Genomic DNA, 19,992 nt, shown 5'->3' on the forward strand with positions numbered 1-19,992 from the left:
TTATGTCCAGGTACAGATCACAGATCATTCAATGTCAAAACCTCAAAATCACAATTCTCGATAGAAATGAAAGAAGTGGTCATTTGGCAGCAAGAGAAACGCGACAAATACCTGGGCATTACTAAAGGTAATGACTTTTCAATTAATTGCATTGAATAATACAACTATTTTCAAATAAAAACTAATCGGACAGCAAGAAACATGAAGTTCAGAAAAATGTTTTATATGGGATGAAAAGGCAGAAGGAATCCAAGGAGAATCAAACTACAACACTAGCCAAAATGTACAACAAAATTGCACAAATAGAGTTAACCAAACAATGACTTTGTGTAACAAGTCAAAATTGACCATTTGGTTTTAACTTTGAGAAGACAACGTGGCATTTTCTTTTTGAATTCTGAAATTTTGTACCAAAACGTCGAAAAACGTTTGCGCAAGTTGTTCTGTCAGCGAGACGTTTCTGCCAAAATGGCGCCTCCGAGAGTTGCCAACTGTGTTATCCCTATCAATAACCTAGCAACTGAAAAGTTACCAGGGACTGGTCATAATCAAAATGAATAGATAATAATTAACGCGATAGATTTCGTTGAAATGCATCAAATCTAAGACCTTTTATTTTGTGTTTTTTTTTTAATTATAAAACCGCTAAATTTTCGATTGACCGAAAATTCCTTATCGTTTCCGCCACGAGGGGAGCTTCCAGAGCTTCGCTCCACTTTAATTAATGTTAAACGGCCGTCACCAGGTACGAATTGGGTGTAGATCCCCGTTTCTTTTTTTTTTTGAGTAATTACCCCGCACTCGGGGGCGTTTCCTCCGGTCCAAATTAAAAGCACCGAAACGAGTCGCCAAATCTCCACGTTGTAACTTTCAGTATTAATTAGCGTTCGCCTTAATTACACGAACCGTCGAGTTTTGATAGGAAAATTGCAGATTAAATGTGGTACAGGCCGGCAGTAGTTTTCTTCGGGCGCCCCCATCCCGGCGGACAATTGTAGTCGAATGCAAATGGTCCCAAATTAATGAAATTATATTCTTTGCCGGGGTAATGTCGAGTCGAACGGGTAAACCCAAGCATTTGGAAAAACTTTAAAATTACTCGCTCGATCACGACCACGGAAAATTTCTGCAATTCGAAAAAAGTTAATTCCCAGGTGGAGATAAAAGACAAAAGAGTTCAAGATTGTTCGATGAATGAATCTGAGGACAAACAAACTGTTGTCACTTGTGAATTCGAAAAAATATCAGTTCGATTTTAGGTTATTTTTGATTTGGCCCCAGCGTCGGCGCTCCTTTTAATTTTTTTATTTGTTGGGCCAGCTGCGAGGAATCGTCACGGCCCTGCAGGTCATGAACAGGACAACGTAATAAAATTAATCGTTTTGATGGTTTCCAATTAGCGCCCAACAGCCGAACGCGGAGGGAACATAAGCCATGTGCAATCGATGTAAAATAGTCGGAGTTCTAGTCTTCCTTGTACGGTCCATGTGGCGCCAGTACAATTTCGCGCGCGCGACGATCATCTCGTCCCGGCAACCCTTAATTCGCAGCCCCATATTGCACCTCGTTATAGAAAATCGAGTCTGAAATATACAGAAGGAGCGTGACGGTTAAAGTGTGTGATGATGGTTAATTGACGGATCCTTGGAGTTTGATTTTTTATGTGACGGTAGGTCTCTAAGCTTGTTTATTTTTAATTGGATTAAACTTCCCTTCAGTGTTGTTCACCTGACGGAAACGCGACGTTCGCTGACGCCCTTTTTAATCATGAAAAAAAATTAATGCGCAATTTGTCGATGTTAACTGCGTTCATGTTTTTCCAGAGATAATGGCTTTCGCAATGGATTTAATTTATATAATAATTCGTAGCGAATATCGTTTGGATTCTTGGTATCGGAGGAATCTTCACCGATACCCCCTCGGGGTGCATTCTCTTCCCAAAAGTCAGACCCACGGTTTGTTCAATTGGTCTGGAAAACTTTTAGTTTTCAATCAACACGCTCGGGAAATAAAAATAAAATTTATACGAATAAAATTTGTTTGATTTTTTATTTTTAATAGTTTAAATTTCCCGGAAGTGTCTCCAGTTTCCGGTGACTTTTAAATAGTTCATCATAACCTTGAGAGTAAATTTAAAAACGTCTCGGTTTTCTTTAATTTCTTGACATTTATTTTTAGAATCTCACAAATATGCTGAGTACAAAATTAGTCTTAGAATCGAGACAATTTTTTTTGTCGATTTTCATACGTCTGTGCTTTTGGATAGTTTGTGAAAAAATGTTACCCAAATTAGCAAATTGGTTGAGATTCTGTACACGACGCTCTACTAACAAGACGCTTTAGCCCCACCTGGTAAGAACCTCGACAAAAACATGTTGAAGTCCTTTCCAAACGAAGACATCTTTTGGCCGATACCAAATGGCATTATCGCGTAACTCGTCTAGTTGGCGAAAATTCACCATATCAAACTGGTGGAGATTAAAAATGTTTACCGTGCAGATTATCCGCGTTCATAGCGCAAGAGCCGAGTATTAACGTTTTAAAATGTTTTTTTTAACCGTCCTTCCTCTCTTCATCCCAATTAGATTTTATCGTGTCGTAGTCCCACAAGACTTCAAAAATTCAGCTTAACAACCTTAGTTCAGGGACGGTATTGAAAAGGTTTATCTTGAAAATGGCGGTTGTTCGATAAAAAAAAGGAAGAAAAAAAACAACACTGAGATGTTATTTCACTTGGTTTGTTGCGGGGGTGGAATAACCTTAAGCCGAAACCGCTCGGGACTGTTGGAATGTGAAAAACATTGACGTTTTCGTATTAGGGGTCGTTTGTGTAATGGCACAATAGTGCACAGAAGTGATGGCGACGATTTTAAATTGTTAGTGTCGCATTGGAAACGTTAGAAATTTTAAAGCTAAATCTCTCCTAGTTGGAAACAAAACGGGGCTAAATAATTTCAATTTAAACGTAATTTCATCGGAAAACTAGGAGTACATTGAAGTTTTCACAAAAATACAAGAAACTCATAACGATCCGTTTACACAGGATGAAAAATCTGCAACTTGTCTTGACCCTGAGGGGCTTCTCCAGTGTTGATTCACTTCTTTCAGTTTCCAAACACAAACAGTTCATAATGTTGTAAAGCATGTAATTTGTTACAAGGGATGTTACTAACCAAAAAAAAAGTAAAGCTCAATGAAAGCTAGAGGCCAGTCTACCTAATTGATTTATGTACACTCCATTTTTTTTTAAATCAGCTGTCAAAGTGTTGTCAAGTTGGTATGAGCAATTGAAAGTGCATTTCACAATATAGGTTGGCAACGTCGAGCCGTGCGAGGTCATCGGCGCTGTCATTGCGCATAACTGTCATTTGGGTTTGCGTTGAAAAATTAACGCACAAAATTTGAAAAGGTGCTTTCGTAGTCCACAGAGAGTGAAAAAATGGCCCTGATTCGGTACTGCGAAGAGTTGAAAGGTGACAACCCTGAATTGAGTAAAAAGGCGATTTGTGAGAAAGCTTCAAACATATTCAATGTATCATTTATCATTTATTTCCGTAAATACTTTTCTAAAATAGATACGTTGGATGTCTGCAATCATATGTGATGGCTTTAGAACGACAAAATGTATTCAACCCCGAAAAAATTAATGTTTTCTTCATTGTTTAAACTGCAACTGCGTTTCATTACAAAAATCATCGTGTTCCACTTCAATGTACCTAAACGAAAGTACATGCTCTACAAAATACTCTTTAAATAGAAGTATGTACCTACATAAACCTACATTTCATTGAAACCTTTAACACTGACTACGTTCGACATTTCAATTACGTTAGACAGGCTGACAGACATAACCTCAATTTTGACGTGGGGTAATTGTTATACAGTTGGTCGGAAAGTACAGGTTTTAGGGTAACACAGTCTGGTCTTCTACAAAGTTTTGACACTGACAGCTGATTTAAAAAAAAATAGATTTAGATTGTTATTAAATAAAGTTGATTGCGTATTGGTTAAAATAATTTTTTGTTCGACACTGTCAGAATTTGAGAATTTTCTCCTATGTGAACGGATTTTGATAAATGTCACTCGCGTTTTAAAATGGCCCACGTGTGCCAAAAAAGGACCAATTTACACACAAACTCGTCAAATAAACAACTATTTTTCAAATATGAATTGGTGGAATTAGGAGGAAAATATTGTGCACATCGATTTAGTGCAATGCAAACACTTCTGTTTTTCCAAAGAAGAGTCTTAATCAGAAAAGAATAGAACAATGAGTTGAGTAAATATTAGTAGGGTAGATTGGGGTTAGCTGTAACACGGGACTTGTAACATTGTGAATAAATCGATGATCATTACCGGTAGTTCAAATCTCCACGAAGGTAATCAACCTCCTTGTCAATGTTTCGCGTTTCTACCCCTTTGGCAGACGCTTGTATTTCGTAATGCAAAAGTGCAAGTATTGTTGACATCTTTAATTCTGAAATATTTTTCTTGTTGTAGGAGATCTAGTACTAGTAGATACTTGCCTGTTATCTCACCTAAAGAAATTATTTAATATTAGATTCAAGTATTTGTTTAGAATTAATGTAACCCGTTTTTGTCATTGCATGCTGTTGCTTTCTATAAAACAGTTTGAGGACAGTTGCAACAATTTTCCTTAGGCCCGTTTGCAACGTTATAACTGACCAGTGTATAATTTTAGAGATGAGAAATTATGAAATGATTGTCTGTTGTTAGATGCTAATTCGCAAATAGTTATTTACGAACCGAGAGCGAGAAGACATTTTTCGCGCATGAAAAATCACTCTTTTTCAACATCCAAATTGAAGAAGTGGCGTTTTGTAAACCAGATTTTATTATCAGGTCAAATTATTTTTAGAATGCTCAAAAAGGCAAATGCTTTTTGGATGATTTTGAAGCACTAGTGCGCGAAATCTACGTTCGCGGTTGACTGTTGCGGTCGCGAAATGTCAGTTTGAAGGTAGCGAGTTGAAAAAATACATTTTTATTTCTTTTTTGTAGTTGAAGTGTTGCGCCTTAAAGATTGTTATTTGTATTAGTGGTTGTTTTGTTTTTGTGATTTTCATTCGATAAATATATTAAAAGTACAGGTTTTATTGTTTTCTTGTTCTTGTTCTGGTCCGGCTATTATGTTAAAACTACCTACTTGCCAAGTCTTCAAAGTGAAAGTGTTACAATTCAATTGAGCCCAGTCTCCCCTACGCACAAATCGAAAATTTTTGGATCGCTTTGAACCTTAAATTCAATAGTAGAGGGAGAATCCTACTTTATCTCATGCGGAGTTGTGACTTCCATCGACTTAAATAAATACTCTCAAATAAAATTTTGGAAATGGACTTACGTTTCGGCGGATATTTACAAACGCACTTAATCCAAGGCGAGTGTCGCTTCATGGCTACAGTTTTCAATATTACATTACCTTTAAATGATGAATTCATCCTGCTCTTAACTCTTGTCAATGAAACAACTTTATTAATTTCGCAAAGTAGATGTAAATTAGTCGAGTTTACAAGTGTTATTTTTGGCTTTGTTTACTACGTTAGCGATCAACACGTTGCGCTCTCGCTCTCAAAGACAAAAAAATTCAAACCAATGTCTTGGTTCGTGACGCCAATCTGGCACATCGGAAGTGGGAAAGGTCATGAGTTGGCAGTTTGAAACAAGGCCGTGACACCTCTATACCCACTTCGGAGGCAACATTTTTTGCTTCGGAGGAAAAGTGCTGAAGTCTGCCGGAATTAGAGTGCCGGCTTGGATTAGGCGACCGTCTCCGCCGCCTCAAATAACTGTCAAAAATCGATCTCCGAAAGCCGTCTCTGAAAAATTCAATATAAATTCATTATTTCCGTTGAGACAGAGAGGCTCCGCGGCCCGATTGAAAAAAGCTCGGAATGAAGTAAATTTGCGAGAGCTTTCGACCTCGCGCGGATTCCTTTACACCACACCGTCGACGTTAGATTTTCCGCTGTCAAATGTCAATAACCGGATAGCTATTAGATTGATGCTGAAACGATGGATGGATTTTATTTACTTCTCGGGGATTTTATGTGCCCAATCAATCATTGCCTTCTTGGTTTAATTAATATGGGGGCGGAGACGCTCAGAACGATTCTGGAAATTTGAAGCCAAAAGTCGCTCAGTTATTTTTTACATTTTGTGCTCGTGCAATAAGAATTCCGCATTAAATTTCGAGAACGGAATCTTGAATTATGAAGTATTCGAAACATTAAACAGCTAAAACGCATTCAACATCTGAGAAGAGGTGCCTCAAGTCTCGCTTAGCCTTGCTCCGTGGAAATACACTCTGATTTTTTTTTTTTTGGAAAATAATTTTTGAAATTGTATTTTCGGGTGAAACAACTGGAGAGATTTACTTTGTCCTGACCGTTCTTAACTCGTAAGAATAACACACACAGAGTTGTCGGTATCGATTCTTCGGACTTGATGCAAGTTTGGAGTCCTCCTGTATCAATACATCAGGATATCGCTGTGAGGCAGAGGCGAGCTCTGTGTACTTACAAGGTAAGACTAATGAATATTTATGAGGCGCCAGATAATTTCTCCTTGCAAAAATGAAGCAAATTCCGCGCCCATGTTTGTTCTTGCATTAACGGCGCAGAATTAGATAGACTAGTTGTGTACATACTAGTGTAATTTCGGTCGGACTCAGGGTAGATAGTGGCCTATTTCAGGTCACTAAACTTTACCCCTTGCTTTAATGAAACATAAAACGGAATGACTTAGTTAATGTCCTCAACTTTAATGACTTCATTCGCAGAAAAATGGCGCCGTCGAAGCGATTTTTTCCAACAAATCCAGAAGTGGTGCACGCATTGTCTCAGAACTGCACTCGCTTACAGCCGAGTACAACAATGGTCCGTTGTAACTCACTGGCATTAGGAAAACCTGGAAAATTATCATAATACCTACCGCTGATAAAAGTTTGCCAACGTTTGCATGTACAGAGGATTCGGAGTTTCGGCCCGAGATAATACTTTGCGAAATAAGATAACCAAACAACCGTTCGAAATTGTGTTATTAAGAACAAACTTGAACTGTTCAGATATAGAAAATATGTCTGAGTGGGTGATGCATTTTTTCAGTGTGCCTAACTGGGGATGAAGGGGTCTAATGCTCCTATGACGCAATTTGTTCAGCCCTCGAACGGCCTGAAAGCAAAGCAAAGTTGAATTCTGAATGGCCTCCTCTTCATTCAATGTCTATCTATTACGTCAATAAAAGAAAATCTTTTTTATTAGCTCTCCCTGCGCCCGGGGATTTATAGTATTTGGGTCTAATATTTTCGAAGGAGGCTCCCGATCTGGTTCAGATTTAATTTCCACGAAATGGCCACCGTTGTGCCACGTCACAAATTTTACAAAGACAAAAGTAGGAAAAATGAAATGAAAATGATTCTTTTGCAAGAAAAACAAATAAATTGAGACTACCAACAGACAAAAAAATTATGTAGAAATATGAGACAAATCGAAAAAGGTTGAGGATCGGGAGTCTCGTATTATCTATGATTTCAATGTATTTATCAAAATTAATAACGGAAATCAATGTTTGAAGTAGAAGAAACTAAAAACCTGTGCTAAAAACGTCTGTCTTATTCTGTGATCACATCTGTTGAAAAGTGAGGTTATATCCAGGTACAGATCATTCAATGTCAAAACTTCAAAATCACCTCATGCAATTCTCAATATAAATGAAGAACAAAGGAAATGGTCATTTGGGTATTACTAAAGGTAATGAGACCTTCAATTAATTGCATTGATTAAGACATACAAATATTTTCAGATAAAAACTAATCAGACAGAAAGAAACATGAAGTTTAGAAAAATGTTTTATAGGAGATATAAAGTCAAAAGGCATCAAACTACAGCACTTACTAGCCAAAATGTACAACAAAAAAGCACAAATAGAGTTAACTTTATTGGTGGTGTTCGTCTTTGTAGTTTTCCGTTGGCTTCAATAAAATGTCTCGAAACAAGTCAATAGGTGTTAACCGTTTGGTCTCAACTTTGAGAAGACGACGTGGCATTTCCTTTTTGAATTCTGAAATTTCGTACCAACACTCAATTTTATAGATACGCGCACAAAGTCTACGTCGAAAAACGTTTGCGCAAGTCGTTCTCCGTTCCACGCCGTTCTGTCTTCTGTGAGCGTGACGTTTCTGCCAAAATGGCGCCGCCGAGAGTTGCCAACTGCGACTGGATTCCCTATCAATAACCTAGCAACTGAAAAGACACTAGGGACTGGTCACAATCAAAATGAATAGATATTAGTCATAACTCTGTGCGACAGACAGAACACTCATTCTTGCACGTGTTCCTTTCGTCGAGTCTTGTGGATCTAGCCCAGACGTGTGTACAGTTCTCGTGTGCTAGATGTAGAAGAGAATCGAGGACTTTCACGTTTAAATTTCTGTTTCATTTTTTGTTTTCAAGTATCAATTGTGGTTTTTAAGTTGCCAACTCAATTTCGTCGATTCTTCCAAATTGCAAACGAAAGAAAAAACTAGAATGCCTTATTTGCATGCGAGAGTGGCGATACTTTTTTTTTGCGCCGAATTCAAACGAATCCCTTCGCACTTTGTTACCCTTAATAATAAATCCATAAAACCCACCTCATCGAAGCTATTCCAAACACGAAACTCCACGAAAAAGTGTAATAACTTTCAATCAACTCCAGTGACTCCCAAACAATTCAAATTACGACCTGGCGAGATAATAGAGTGGAGTCGGTATTTAGTTTTTGGGCGTCGATTAAATTTCCACCTGAAATTGGAGCGTGTCTTTTTATCCGGGGGTGGTGAGGTATGATGATCGATTTGTTCGACCGGAATGCGAACACCTCGTATCATTAACAGACGAGAGATCAAAAGGAGTCGTCTGCATCGATCAATATTTGCGGTAAAAGAGAAAAATAAACAGCCAGTTAATTGGACAAGTCGGTGATCTGCTTCCTTGTAACCACTTTTGAATTTTGTGTTTGTGTTCCAGACATGAAAATGCAGGGGATGAGAGATGGGTGCGTCGTGGCGGTGCTTCTGCTCGCATCGGTCCTAGGTGAGTACGGCAAAAATGAAAGAGACCCCGAATTGAGACGACGGAATGTTGCACTAATGAGCTTCTGACAATTCCGATGCAAATCAGCGGCAAAAACCGAGCTTAATTTGAAATTTATGTGTCAAAACTTTCCTGCGGAAACTTCCCCTAACTGCTCTAATACAATAGCCAACGATTCTTATTTAAAACTTGTTTGGATTGTTTGCGAGTTGTTTTTTGGGCGCCAGTTTCCGCAATTTGCATTCATGTATTATTCACTTTTTGTACAGTGGTTTGCGTTAAAGCTGGCCGATATTGCCCCCGTCCACTTAAATAAATAAAAACGAGCTTTATCGAGAGATTTCCACAAAGCACATTTTGTAAACAGCAGCGTCCTCGTCGAAATTTTTTTTCCGAAAAATTATGTTTCGTTTGAAAGGATTTACAGTAAACAATCCGACGTTCCTCGGCGTCATTTCTCCGTTTTAATTAAACTCTTCAAGCCGTTTCCCTACAATATTTTCTCGATATTTTCCTTTGAGGAGGCGTCTTGTCTTAACGATTCGCGAGATATATTTACAAGAGCCAGATGCTATCGAACCATTATCCAATAACGCGAATTTTATTAATCTCTTCAAATACTATAAATACATTGCCGGATTAAAAGATGAGGCTGTTGACTTTATGGACCAATATCGCACGCTTCGCTAACCATATTTTTAATATCGGCCAGATTTGCTCCGGAAAATAAATCAAGACATGCTAAAACAATTTATTTTTGTATTATTATTTGTTGACTCTTTCGGCGCCTTTAAAACTTTCAGCTATCAATCAAAGTGCTTTGTAAACCGTTCGAAATCACGTAGCGAAACTTTCATAAAGAATGGCGACAACTTCGACATGTCACTGTCCGATTTTCAAATTTATACGTTAACGAATCTGATCGCGATTTGGCAAGAAAATTTTGCACCGGATAGTTGTTATCGTGGATGATAACGTCCAGCAGGATCAGGATCTGGGAGGCGAAACTTCACGCATGACTTTTCCTGCAACATGACACCGCACTATCTCACAGTGCTCACTTAACAAGGGTTGCAATCACCAGTCGAAGCGGAAACGGTCGGTTTATCCCCCCAAGATGAACCCCTCCGGTCGTAATCACTCCCTCGCTGAAAAATTTCGATACACCCATTTACGCCTTATTAACCTACAAATCCGAGAGAATTGCTAATTTCGTTACACCCTAAACATGTTCGAATCGAAAAAAGCCCTCAAATTAGAATTAATGGTTCGTTATTATATTAGGGTGGAAGCGGCGTTTCGCTCGATGGGCAAGACGTTTCGTATTCAAGCAACAATAAAATTAAACTCGTCGCGTACATAAAGTATTTTTCATCTCGGATGTTTCAGTTTAAACGACATGATGTTTTGACAGCTCATATTATTACATAACGTAACGCTAGAGAATGGCCATGACAAGAATCCACTCATTTTACTGCGACGGTTTCATGTTTTATTTATGGCAGGAAACAAACACCGGTAAAAGCGTCTTGTAATGTGTGCCGGGCGAGGTACGAAAAAATAAATTAAAAACTCAACTCCGGACCCGCCCTGAAAATTTAACAAGTCGTGTGGGGTTGCTCATCTTTGATTCAGACCCGATTTGATTACCGATTCTGTTAGTTCGATTATATCGAAATTCGCTCTAGCCTCTGGTCGGTATAATACCGAAATTGTTGCTCCGTTTCTGGTTTTGCATAGCAATGCGGAATGTGTCCGGCGACCTCTACACTAGCATCCTCGTCCCACTGCAATTAATTAGATCGCTGCAAACAATAAAGTTTAATTATGCAGGACAAAATGCGTCCTGAAAATTGGAAATCTATCACCTGGAGCATCCACCAGAAACACGCTCGACGAACAAAACGGGAAAAGGAAATTACAAGTCCAGGTTCTTAACTATGACATCGTCTCGGCTAGTGTCAGTTTGTATCTGTATTTTTGCCTCGGCTCCAATTAGGACTAAATGTAGGATAAGAGCGGAGCAAACTTGTTCCTTTATGAACCCGCGTCCGGACATTTAAGGAGTCCGTGAAAAATCCCGTATCTGTGATTTTGGAATGTCCCTTTTAAAATAATATTTGTACGGAAAACCCTAATGATGTCGTTGCCCCATAAACCGGTTCCAATATTTGCGCCAATAAAACTAGCGAAACCGGTGTCGAGGGTGGAGATATCAGCTTCCACTTATCTAAAGAGCATCGACAAAACCAACCGCGGAATCCACCACGACGATAGTTTTCTTGGCTACTTTACGACTCCTGCCCCGAAGAAGAACCAATAAACTCGACTTTGCCTCCTGTCCCAGTTATAATATTTTTATGTTTATGCAAAACATAGCTCATAAAATTTGGCTCCTTTTCAAGGCACATTAGCATATCATTCCGTAATGGGCGAATTTTTGGGGCAAGTCTCCACAGCGAGTTCGAGTTGCGTAATCCCGCATTAAAATGATAATTACAATGTCGGGATGAGCAGATTTATCAAGAACATGTCGCCGAAATTTGAGGATTTCACTTTTGGGAATATGTCCCGGTTCGAAGATATGAACAAAGTTATGAGAACGCGATGGTGGTGAGACGGCGAAACTTTAACATTAGCCCGAATAGAAACATCACCGACGGCCTAATCTTGTCTCGAGTTAATGCGTCTACCATTTTGCTCATCTAGAGTTGGGCGCTTAATAAAAAAAGCGACAACAGAAGATGACACGGGATGATGCACTACGAATAAGAATGCGACAGATTTTTTGATAACATGTATTCGATTAAGTTGGATTCTCTAAATATAGTTAACCAGCACAACACAATACCAATGAACAGTGACGGATGCGCCGGGATGCGATGATTTATCTGCATTATTGTCATTTAATCACAATATTTATTACATATTATATCGCGCGTTCAAATGAAATCCTGGCCTGGGAAGGCGTTGGAAACCGTCAATTGTTGTGCTTTTTTCAAGCGTACATTAATTGGGGTATGTTGATAGCTAACCTAAAATTTAGAGCCAAAAAAATGTTTCTTTTTTTCTTTCTTCGCAATGTGTTACATTAAAAATAGAATAACTTAACGATTGCTATTCTCGAAAGCAAATATCCAAGGGCACCCTTTGCTGATAACAAATATGTTCAATTATGTCCCGATTGAACATAAACAAATGTCATTCTTGTCAAACGGCGGGAAATTCAAACTTTACACTGTTCTTCTAAACGGTTTAATTTTTCCAACGCCTACTCAGCCCAGAATTTCATTTCAACGCGCGATACAATAATGATGAAAAATAATTGAGGTGCTAATATCAGATGTGCGTATAGAATATTTTTGTAACATGGTTAATAATGTTGAATGCTCAAAATGGTGGATGCGCTGGGACAAATAACATAATACAGGGTTATTCATGAGAGTGGTACTTCTGATTTTTTATTTTGCCGCAACCAACAATACCAATGGCAGTAACTACTAAATCAAATGTGTTATTTGTTTTAAATTAGAAATCAAAGTAAGTTGGATAGATTTGTCAGAAATGTCAAATTATGTTAATGTAAAAGGTGTTCGAAGTGTCTACCATCGGCTTGTAAACATCCGCAGCGGCAACAGTATTCTTTGTCTTTCCACACTCTCCATAAATGGGCAGCATGTCAGTCTTTTCGTCGTTATTGTAAAAACCACGGCCTCCTAGATATAACGATAGACTTTTAGTCTATGCGGCCGTGCGCATTCGTAGTTCAAGGCATTATTTTGGTTTCAAGGGTGCGCTGCGGTACGGTGCACGATTGGTTGCCTACTAGCATTTATTTTTTTAACAAAAGTTTTTTTTGCCATTTATGCAATTAGAAAACAAGAACAACGGAAACTACACACTGTAAAATTTAATAAAAGAGGTACTGCAACGGTTAACAAGGGTTTAATTGCTTGATTTGAGTTCATAAGTATGCAACCAATACTACACATTTTTGTGCTTTTAACTTCGTTTCAAAAGAGGGAGCTTAGGTGCTCCCGTTAAATGTCATTTGGAAATCACAAACATTTTGCTGATGCGCAGGGCCGGATAAGAGATTTGTCTCTTGTCATATCTAGGAGGCCGTGGTAAAAACAAACTTTTTGCTTTAACGTCAAAGAGACAGGACTAAGAGCCATCGTGGATTATTTTCAAAGTTTGAAATCAAGATATTGTTGCAATGTGTATAATGGGTTGCGGCAAAAAGAAATTCAGAAATACCCCTCTCGTGAATAACCCTGTATTGTTTTTAAACAACAGCGGATTGTGTGGAGTAGTTTTTGGGGTTTCTTTAACTGTACTGATGATAGAATTACGAAAATTTCTCGGTGAAAAAATGCAATCTATTTACGGAGCGAGATCGATCTTGTAAATTGAGTAGAACAGAGGAGTTACAGAGCTTCAAATTCCCGTTCCGGCTTAGATTCAAAAACCTTTTATACGAAAGCATCGCGTTTAAAGATAAAACGATGACAAAGTGTCATTGCGCTCGGTTTAAGTCTCACAAAATCCTGAAAAATCATTGGCGTTCGGAGTTATTTCACACAGCGCCACCAAAAATATAATCCCGCCGTCGCCGCTGGCGAGTTTCCGGAACGTTTCCGGTGCGTGTCCAGGAAGCGACGTGAATAATTCGCGGTAGAATGCGCACAACAAGTGCACTTAGGACCTACAAGTGGTTAGCAGTCCTGCATGCTGTTTATTTTAGCCGGAACGGAAGCAGCATATGGTCGCGTCCTGCAAACTGACGAAATGAAGACGTGTTTTGGATGCTTTTTAAACATTTTATGGGCGTAAGGATTTCCGAATAAATCACGGAGGACAGTCGATTATTTAATAAAAATAAATCACTCGGGGGAAAAACGATCGCGTTTTGTGGCGAGTGGAATCGATGGCGGCGACAATTAATGTTTGATGTCGGATAAATGATTGTTTTGCCGAGGAATTATCGTTCTTTCGGCTCGACATGCACACTTTTGTGACAAATTGTTGGCGACGAATCGCTTTTGTGACTGTTTTGCCGTAAATTATTGCCTCGAATAATAATTTTTTTCCTCGGCAGCGAATTACATCTGCGGTCGCGCCAGATGATAATTCCCGTGACTAATCATGTTGCGATAAATAATATTTTCGGCGGAAGTGTTTTTTCCGAAGACTATTTTTAGCGGACCGATAAGTTATTTCCATCACAAATTATCCTGCCGGATTGGTTTCGTCGCGGATGAACTATCTCCAAGATAAATTATTTCGGTGTCCGAACGGTCCTTAATCACTTGCCGTCGATTCGTGAGGGGCGCTATTAATATCAGATTTTTTTTCGCCAAAACAGTTGTTGTTTTCTAATGGGGACCATTATGAAAACTCGCCATTAAAATCCTAATCTTGTTGTTTTCGAACTTAACTCGATCATCGTTAATTCCTGAAAACGTGATTCGTCCGGAGATTCCGGATTTGTCTTGACTATCCGTCCTGCATAAAACATGACGTTCTCAAAGTGCGTCGATTTAAAAAACACCCCACGTCCCCGTATTCCATCACTTTATTTAATGGATGAAGGAATCGGCCCTCGTTTGCATCGGCCCTTATTAAATTCGGGCCCCGATAAATTAGAAATTAATTGCAGGACCTGCAACTGTATCATAATTAGGATGTGGCTCGTGCACGGGGACGCCGCTTCTTCGGTGATAGATGTGGTTTATCGCCAATAACCCACCGCCCGGAACCGTTGCACACGCATCATTTCCGACGCACACTTTTTTCGAAATTTCCAAATTGCACTTTTCATCAACGTCAGGACGACAGTGTCGTCGACAATTTCCACTTGGAAACAGTTCTAATGCCAGTTAATCCTGAAAATGCCAAGTTTGTAGCTTGCGTTCTTATCATGAATTATTAATCTTATCATGTTTTTTCGTTTATTCGTTTTACAGAACACCGGGGAACACTATAACATAAAATAAACATGAAAATAGGGACATATAAACATCTTCCTCAGCGCGACGTACATTTTATGTTATGCAATAAAAGTGAAACATTGCGTTTTAATAAAAACTAAAACTCGAATTTTGGGGTGAAGGCCTGAGGGGTGCATTAACAGGTCCGAGTGTTGTTGTATCGTGCCACCGCGGTTTTTCCCTTCTCCGCCAATCGTTACAGGTGAGAGATCGTTTCGTTTATCTTGCGAAACTCACCAGTTGCGCTTCAGTTTTTGTACGAGAGATATCAAATAACTGCTGCTAAGACTGCCCAACACTTTGGTATTCGCAAGAATAGCTTTCAGCGACTCAATCGACATTTTTAATGTCGTATCGGTGCGGAGTCGAGTCAACGTTGTTAACGCTAGAAGGGGGAATTTTTGGCCTCCACTTCCGCATCTCCATTCCAACGTAATTTTTTTAATGGAAGATGAAATTATTGTGTTCATCACGCAACGTTACATCAACGTTGATTTCGGCCAATTTAATCGCGGGAATAGGCCGAGGCCACATTCTCGGCACGAGCAGCATCCACAAACGCGTTATTAATGTAGCCAAGGAACGGTTTTTACTGGCGCTTTATGCAAAGCATCCCCGATCCTGTCTTATTAACCACAGCTCAAAATTCAATTAGGGAAATTGAAGGAGAACACATACGGCTCTCCGGACAGATATGATACGTTTTTCGTGTCAAACTCGAAGAGATCTCCGAGGTGGTTGAATTTTTTTCAAATCTGGAATCCTCTGCGGAGTCCCGTCTCATTAATCAATAAGCAGCGAGAGAAGCTTTGACGGAATTTTTTTTAAAAAGCCCGAGGCTAAAAGAAGCGCTTTTATTTTATTAAAGTACAGTAACCGGCAATTAGTCGGTGTATGGCGCTTCAAACTCGGGCGAAGTTTTCAACTGGTTTAAATATTTAATGACAGTTTATTTGTTAAAGTATTTTTTTCAGTTTCAATTAAGTTAAGTGGATCATGTCGATACCCGGTCTCATCATAAATGTTCTTTGCAAGGCAAACAAAACTTTCACGAAATTCTACCTCACGAAAAGGCTAAAATTGAAACATCCTTTTTGGCCTCCTCAACTGTAAATGACATGTTTACACATTTTAAACAGCTACGGTATCTTGATTTTTACACACTAAGCAAACTATCTGCCATTTTACCGCACTAACACTTCTCAAGGACCTCCAAAAAAACTGTTAGCTTATCCATTTGTACTAAGACAAGATATCGCTACCATTGATCAGTTCAGTTTTCTAAAAAGGGACATAATTTAATTGTTTTAGTCTAAAGTCTGATGGCGCTATCTTGTGGTGTAAATCGTGAGCATGTCAGTTATCGGTATAATAGATAACTTTCTGCCATTTCATTAATCAAATGTCAATCTTTGACAGGTTTTGCAAAATTATTGATAAAGTCCATTTTTTAATTATAGTCCGATGGATCAATTAATAAGCAGAGCAACTATTATATTGCTATCTCTTTTCAACATAGTGTAAAACAAGCTATTGGATTCTTTTACGGTCGCGATCAATCAATTTTGGACACTAGTGTCATCGTGCTGTCATACATTCCAAAACGACCTTTATGTATTACCTAATAACCTTAATTTTGTGTTAATTTTGAAAATCTGAATGTCAAATTTACCGACAAAACATTCAAAAAGTTTTAAAAATCAAACAAATGGAATAGAACGAGGTTTTAATTAATAAAAAATAAATAAATAAACACTATAAACTTAATATTATGTCATTTTGACATATTGATACATTTGAAACAATTTCATCATTCATGTGTGACAATTTCAATGAAGCATGATTTAGAATAATTTTTTTAATATGACAGAAAATGATGCCCAAAATTTAATGATCCCAATAGAACGTATTTTATTAAGTCCGTCCCACTATGCATCTCGCTTTGGCGTGTGCGATTAGAGCAAGATGCGAGTTGTGCGTTTATTCCATTAGCGACGTCAAATTTTTAGGTTAGATTTTAACTACATTTGTGATAATTTTGTTTAATTTTGCTTGAAATTTCCGCCGTATGATGCCAAATAAAAGCTACGTAACTCTTTCTTGAACAGCAGCAACTGGCAGAAGCGGACCATTATTATTTCGTTCCCGTGTAAAATACATTAACAAATTTCTTATTAGCGTGTAAGGGCATTGACCTTACGTGGCATTGCCGAAACAAAATCTAGGAAGAAAGAAAGACAGTCCAAACCTGGTTGTTTAGTGCTGTTTTCAACAACTTTTAATATATTTTACCTATTAAATAAATAGTTATCAAAAGAGTTCTGAAAAGAAACATGAGGAATGAATTTGCAGAAAAATCATGAAAGCACGAAAGAACACAACTCAAAATCTCAAAAATTGAAATTTGTAATGATATTTGTCTCAAGATGCCAATATAAATTTTCAAATATTGGTAGCACCATGCACTGCTGTCAAATGTCAAAAGCAGACGCACACATCTTTCATGTCAATTTAAAAATGTGTTTTAAATAAGTGTAGGAAATGGTGGCTGCGCCGGGACACTCTTCTTCCTCGTGTAAGTTGCTGTACGACTTTTATCTTGCATCCCGAAATTTGTATCCCGTTTAATTTTCGGCAGAAACTCGCCGTAAATAATGTGAATCTGAATTTAATTGGGCCATAACTCTCGGTCCAATGACAGGTTGCACCTCACCGATTAAGAACTCCTCTCTAGGAATTCTTCGAACCCCTTCGAGGAGTTCCTAATCAATTTCCGATAGGTCTGAAGCTGAAATTTGAACAAATTAAATTGGCAACTCTGTCGTCTTCTCTTGCAGATGTCGGAGGATTGGACATTAAGTTACAGTCAGCGAGGAAGGTCGTCAGCAACGAAACTTTCATCGTGGTGTGCACGGACGACAAAGGCCTTGCGTTAACATGGCGCGGCCCCAAGGGAATTCTCGGCCCCAAGACTCGTCCGGTGGTCGACACCAAACCTTACGGCACTTCCATCGTCTTCAACGGGTCCAGGATGGAGGATACTGGAGATTACACCTGTTCCAACGGGAAGGAGCACGCCGATTTCCATTTGACGGTCGAGAGTAAGTGGGCAGGGGTGGCTTGGCTTCGGGTGATCCAGTGGGGGCGGGGGCCTAGTTTTCCAACTAGTATAATGAGTTGTTTATTTCGGTTTCCGCTCTTCAAAGGCGCACCGCAGCTTATGAGAAATTAGTCAGCCGAGTGAACTATGAGAAACTTCGCAGCCCACATTTAATGTCGAACATACACACCGAGCACTATCGCATATACCGCATTCTCTGCAAATTTTACAAACGTTTACGTTCATGCCATGCCGATACCGTCGAGTTTATTTTGTTCGAATACCTGGAGCTTGTTTACAGGAAGCGGTGTCGCGCGTCGATTCCTCATCGGAAGCGCGTTTCTCCCATTGTCGATTCACCGATCTGGACGGAATTTCAATAATTTGCCCCAAAACGATTCATATTCCGAAAGATTTTAATAAAGCTCATAAAAATGTCGACATATTACTAAACATTCTTAAGATGCTCGGAAGCAGGAAATTTTTATGAGCAAAATTCATTCAAAAGTCCAATAAAAACTCTGGCTAGGTTCGCTTTTTACTCCTAATTCATGACCTGACATCCTCGTTCTCTTGCAGGGACACTTTCGGACTCATAATTGCCTTTACATCAAAGACGCGCCTACATTAAACCGGAACCATCATGGCTGGCTGGCTGCCTCAAAAAAGGGAAAATTCGACGGATAGCAAATAAACAATAAATTCATTCGCTCAGGGTTTATTACGATCGAGCTGTTGTTGCCGGATTATTAAAAAAGCAACACGATGTATTTTTAATAACGCGGAAAAATCGCCGAACATTCCGGCGATTAGGTAGTTAGAGGTAATAAAAATGTTAATTATTTGCATCCATTACCATTTTCATTTACCAGCCTCGAATTTAATGTACCTACAGTGTTCGATCGCGCTTCACACTGCTCGATCCGCTGGTATGTTTAAGTGTCGCCGCCTCTGTTAATTCGTCGGGTCAAAACAAACAGTTTATGCCCAACAGGCTCGTCACAGCGGCCGTTCGTGTCCCTTTCAGCCTTCACAATTGCCTTTCATATTAATTTGAATAGTCGATTTACATTTTGCGCCGATATATCCGAACTTGTTACGGTTGCTCTACCATTTTCCGAGTTAATCCACTTCGCAGCTGCTCGGTCGCTATTATAGGTATCCGGTGTCGCAGCCCGTTGCAAATTTCGAGAAGATCACGCGTGAGGCCGCGATGCAGTTATTTGGGGCGCAGTATTGTTTCGATGACTTGGGGGTGTAATGTTAGACGCGTTCCATTATCCGATCTGGCGCGGTCTATTTCCTTCCAGCTTGTCAATAATATTTTATTCATCGTAAAGTTTGTACAATGTGTATGAAAGCTTTCTATTTTGTGGTGCTTCTATATTCCTCTAACTTTCTCGGCTTTTATTGATTGACAACTAAGTAAGCTTACCAAGTTTACCCCACGTGCCGCCATAATTCCCGATTTTTCCGATTCGAGTCGCACAACTATCGAGTGCGAGGAGAGTTTCAATAAGTTTCAATAATAAATAAAAAAAAAGAGTGTGTGCTTAAGACCGCACGACAGAAGTGAGAACTTCTACGATGCTCGTTACTGATTTTTAGTAATATGTAACTATTTTATAAAAAAATATATCATTATGGATGATAGTACTTGGAGGAATAAGGAGCAAGACATAAATAATTAATATTATTTAAATTTAATGCTGTTTTTAAATCAATAGAAACTGCAAATACGTCCGCTTTTAGAGGTACACTGGCGAAATTTGTGAGGTTAGGTTTGGATGTTTAAGTTTTATTTTCT

General features: G+C 38.9%; 2 protein-coding genes across 3 annotated transcripts in view; one reads left to right on the plus strand and one right to left on the minus strand.

The window, feature by feature from the left end:
• LOC138133888 (leucine-rich repeat and death domain-containing protein 1-like) overlaps positions 1-19,992 on the minus strand; it is a 41,533-nt gene that overhangs the window by 8,313 nt on the left and 13,228 nt on the right. The window lies entirely within an intron of this gene.
• Positions 1,438-19,992, plus strand: part of LOC138133889 (neural cell adhesion molecule 2-like) — a 29,494-nt gene continuing 10,939 nt past the window's right edge. Inside the window, exons 1-3 of one of the 2 annotated variants that reach the window (XM_069051891.1) lie at positions 1,438-1,669; positions 9,027-9,092; positions 17,923-18,186. In XM_069051891.1, the coding sequence (XP_068907992.1) occupies positions 9,029-9,092; positions 17,923-18,186 (328 nt within the window). In that variant the 5' untranslated portion in view covers positions 1,438-1,669; positions 9,027-9,028. Of the gene's footprint in view, positions 1,670-9,026; positions 9,093-15,434; positions 17,661-17,922; positions 18,187-19,992 lie in introns of those variants that run through there. The other variant, XM_069051892.1, reaches the window with a different exon arrangement.

Source organism: Tenebrio molitor, chromosome 6, assembly GCF_963966145.1.
Source record: "Tenebrio molitor chromosome 6, icTenMoli1.1, whole genome shotgun sequence".
Classification (NCBI taxonomy): Eukaryota; Metazoa; Arthropoda; class Insecta; order Coleoptera; family Tenebrionidae; genus Tenebrio; species Tenebrio molitor.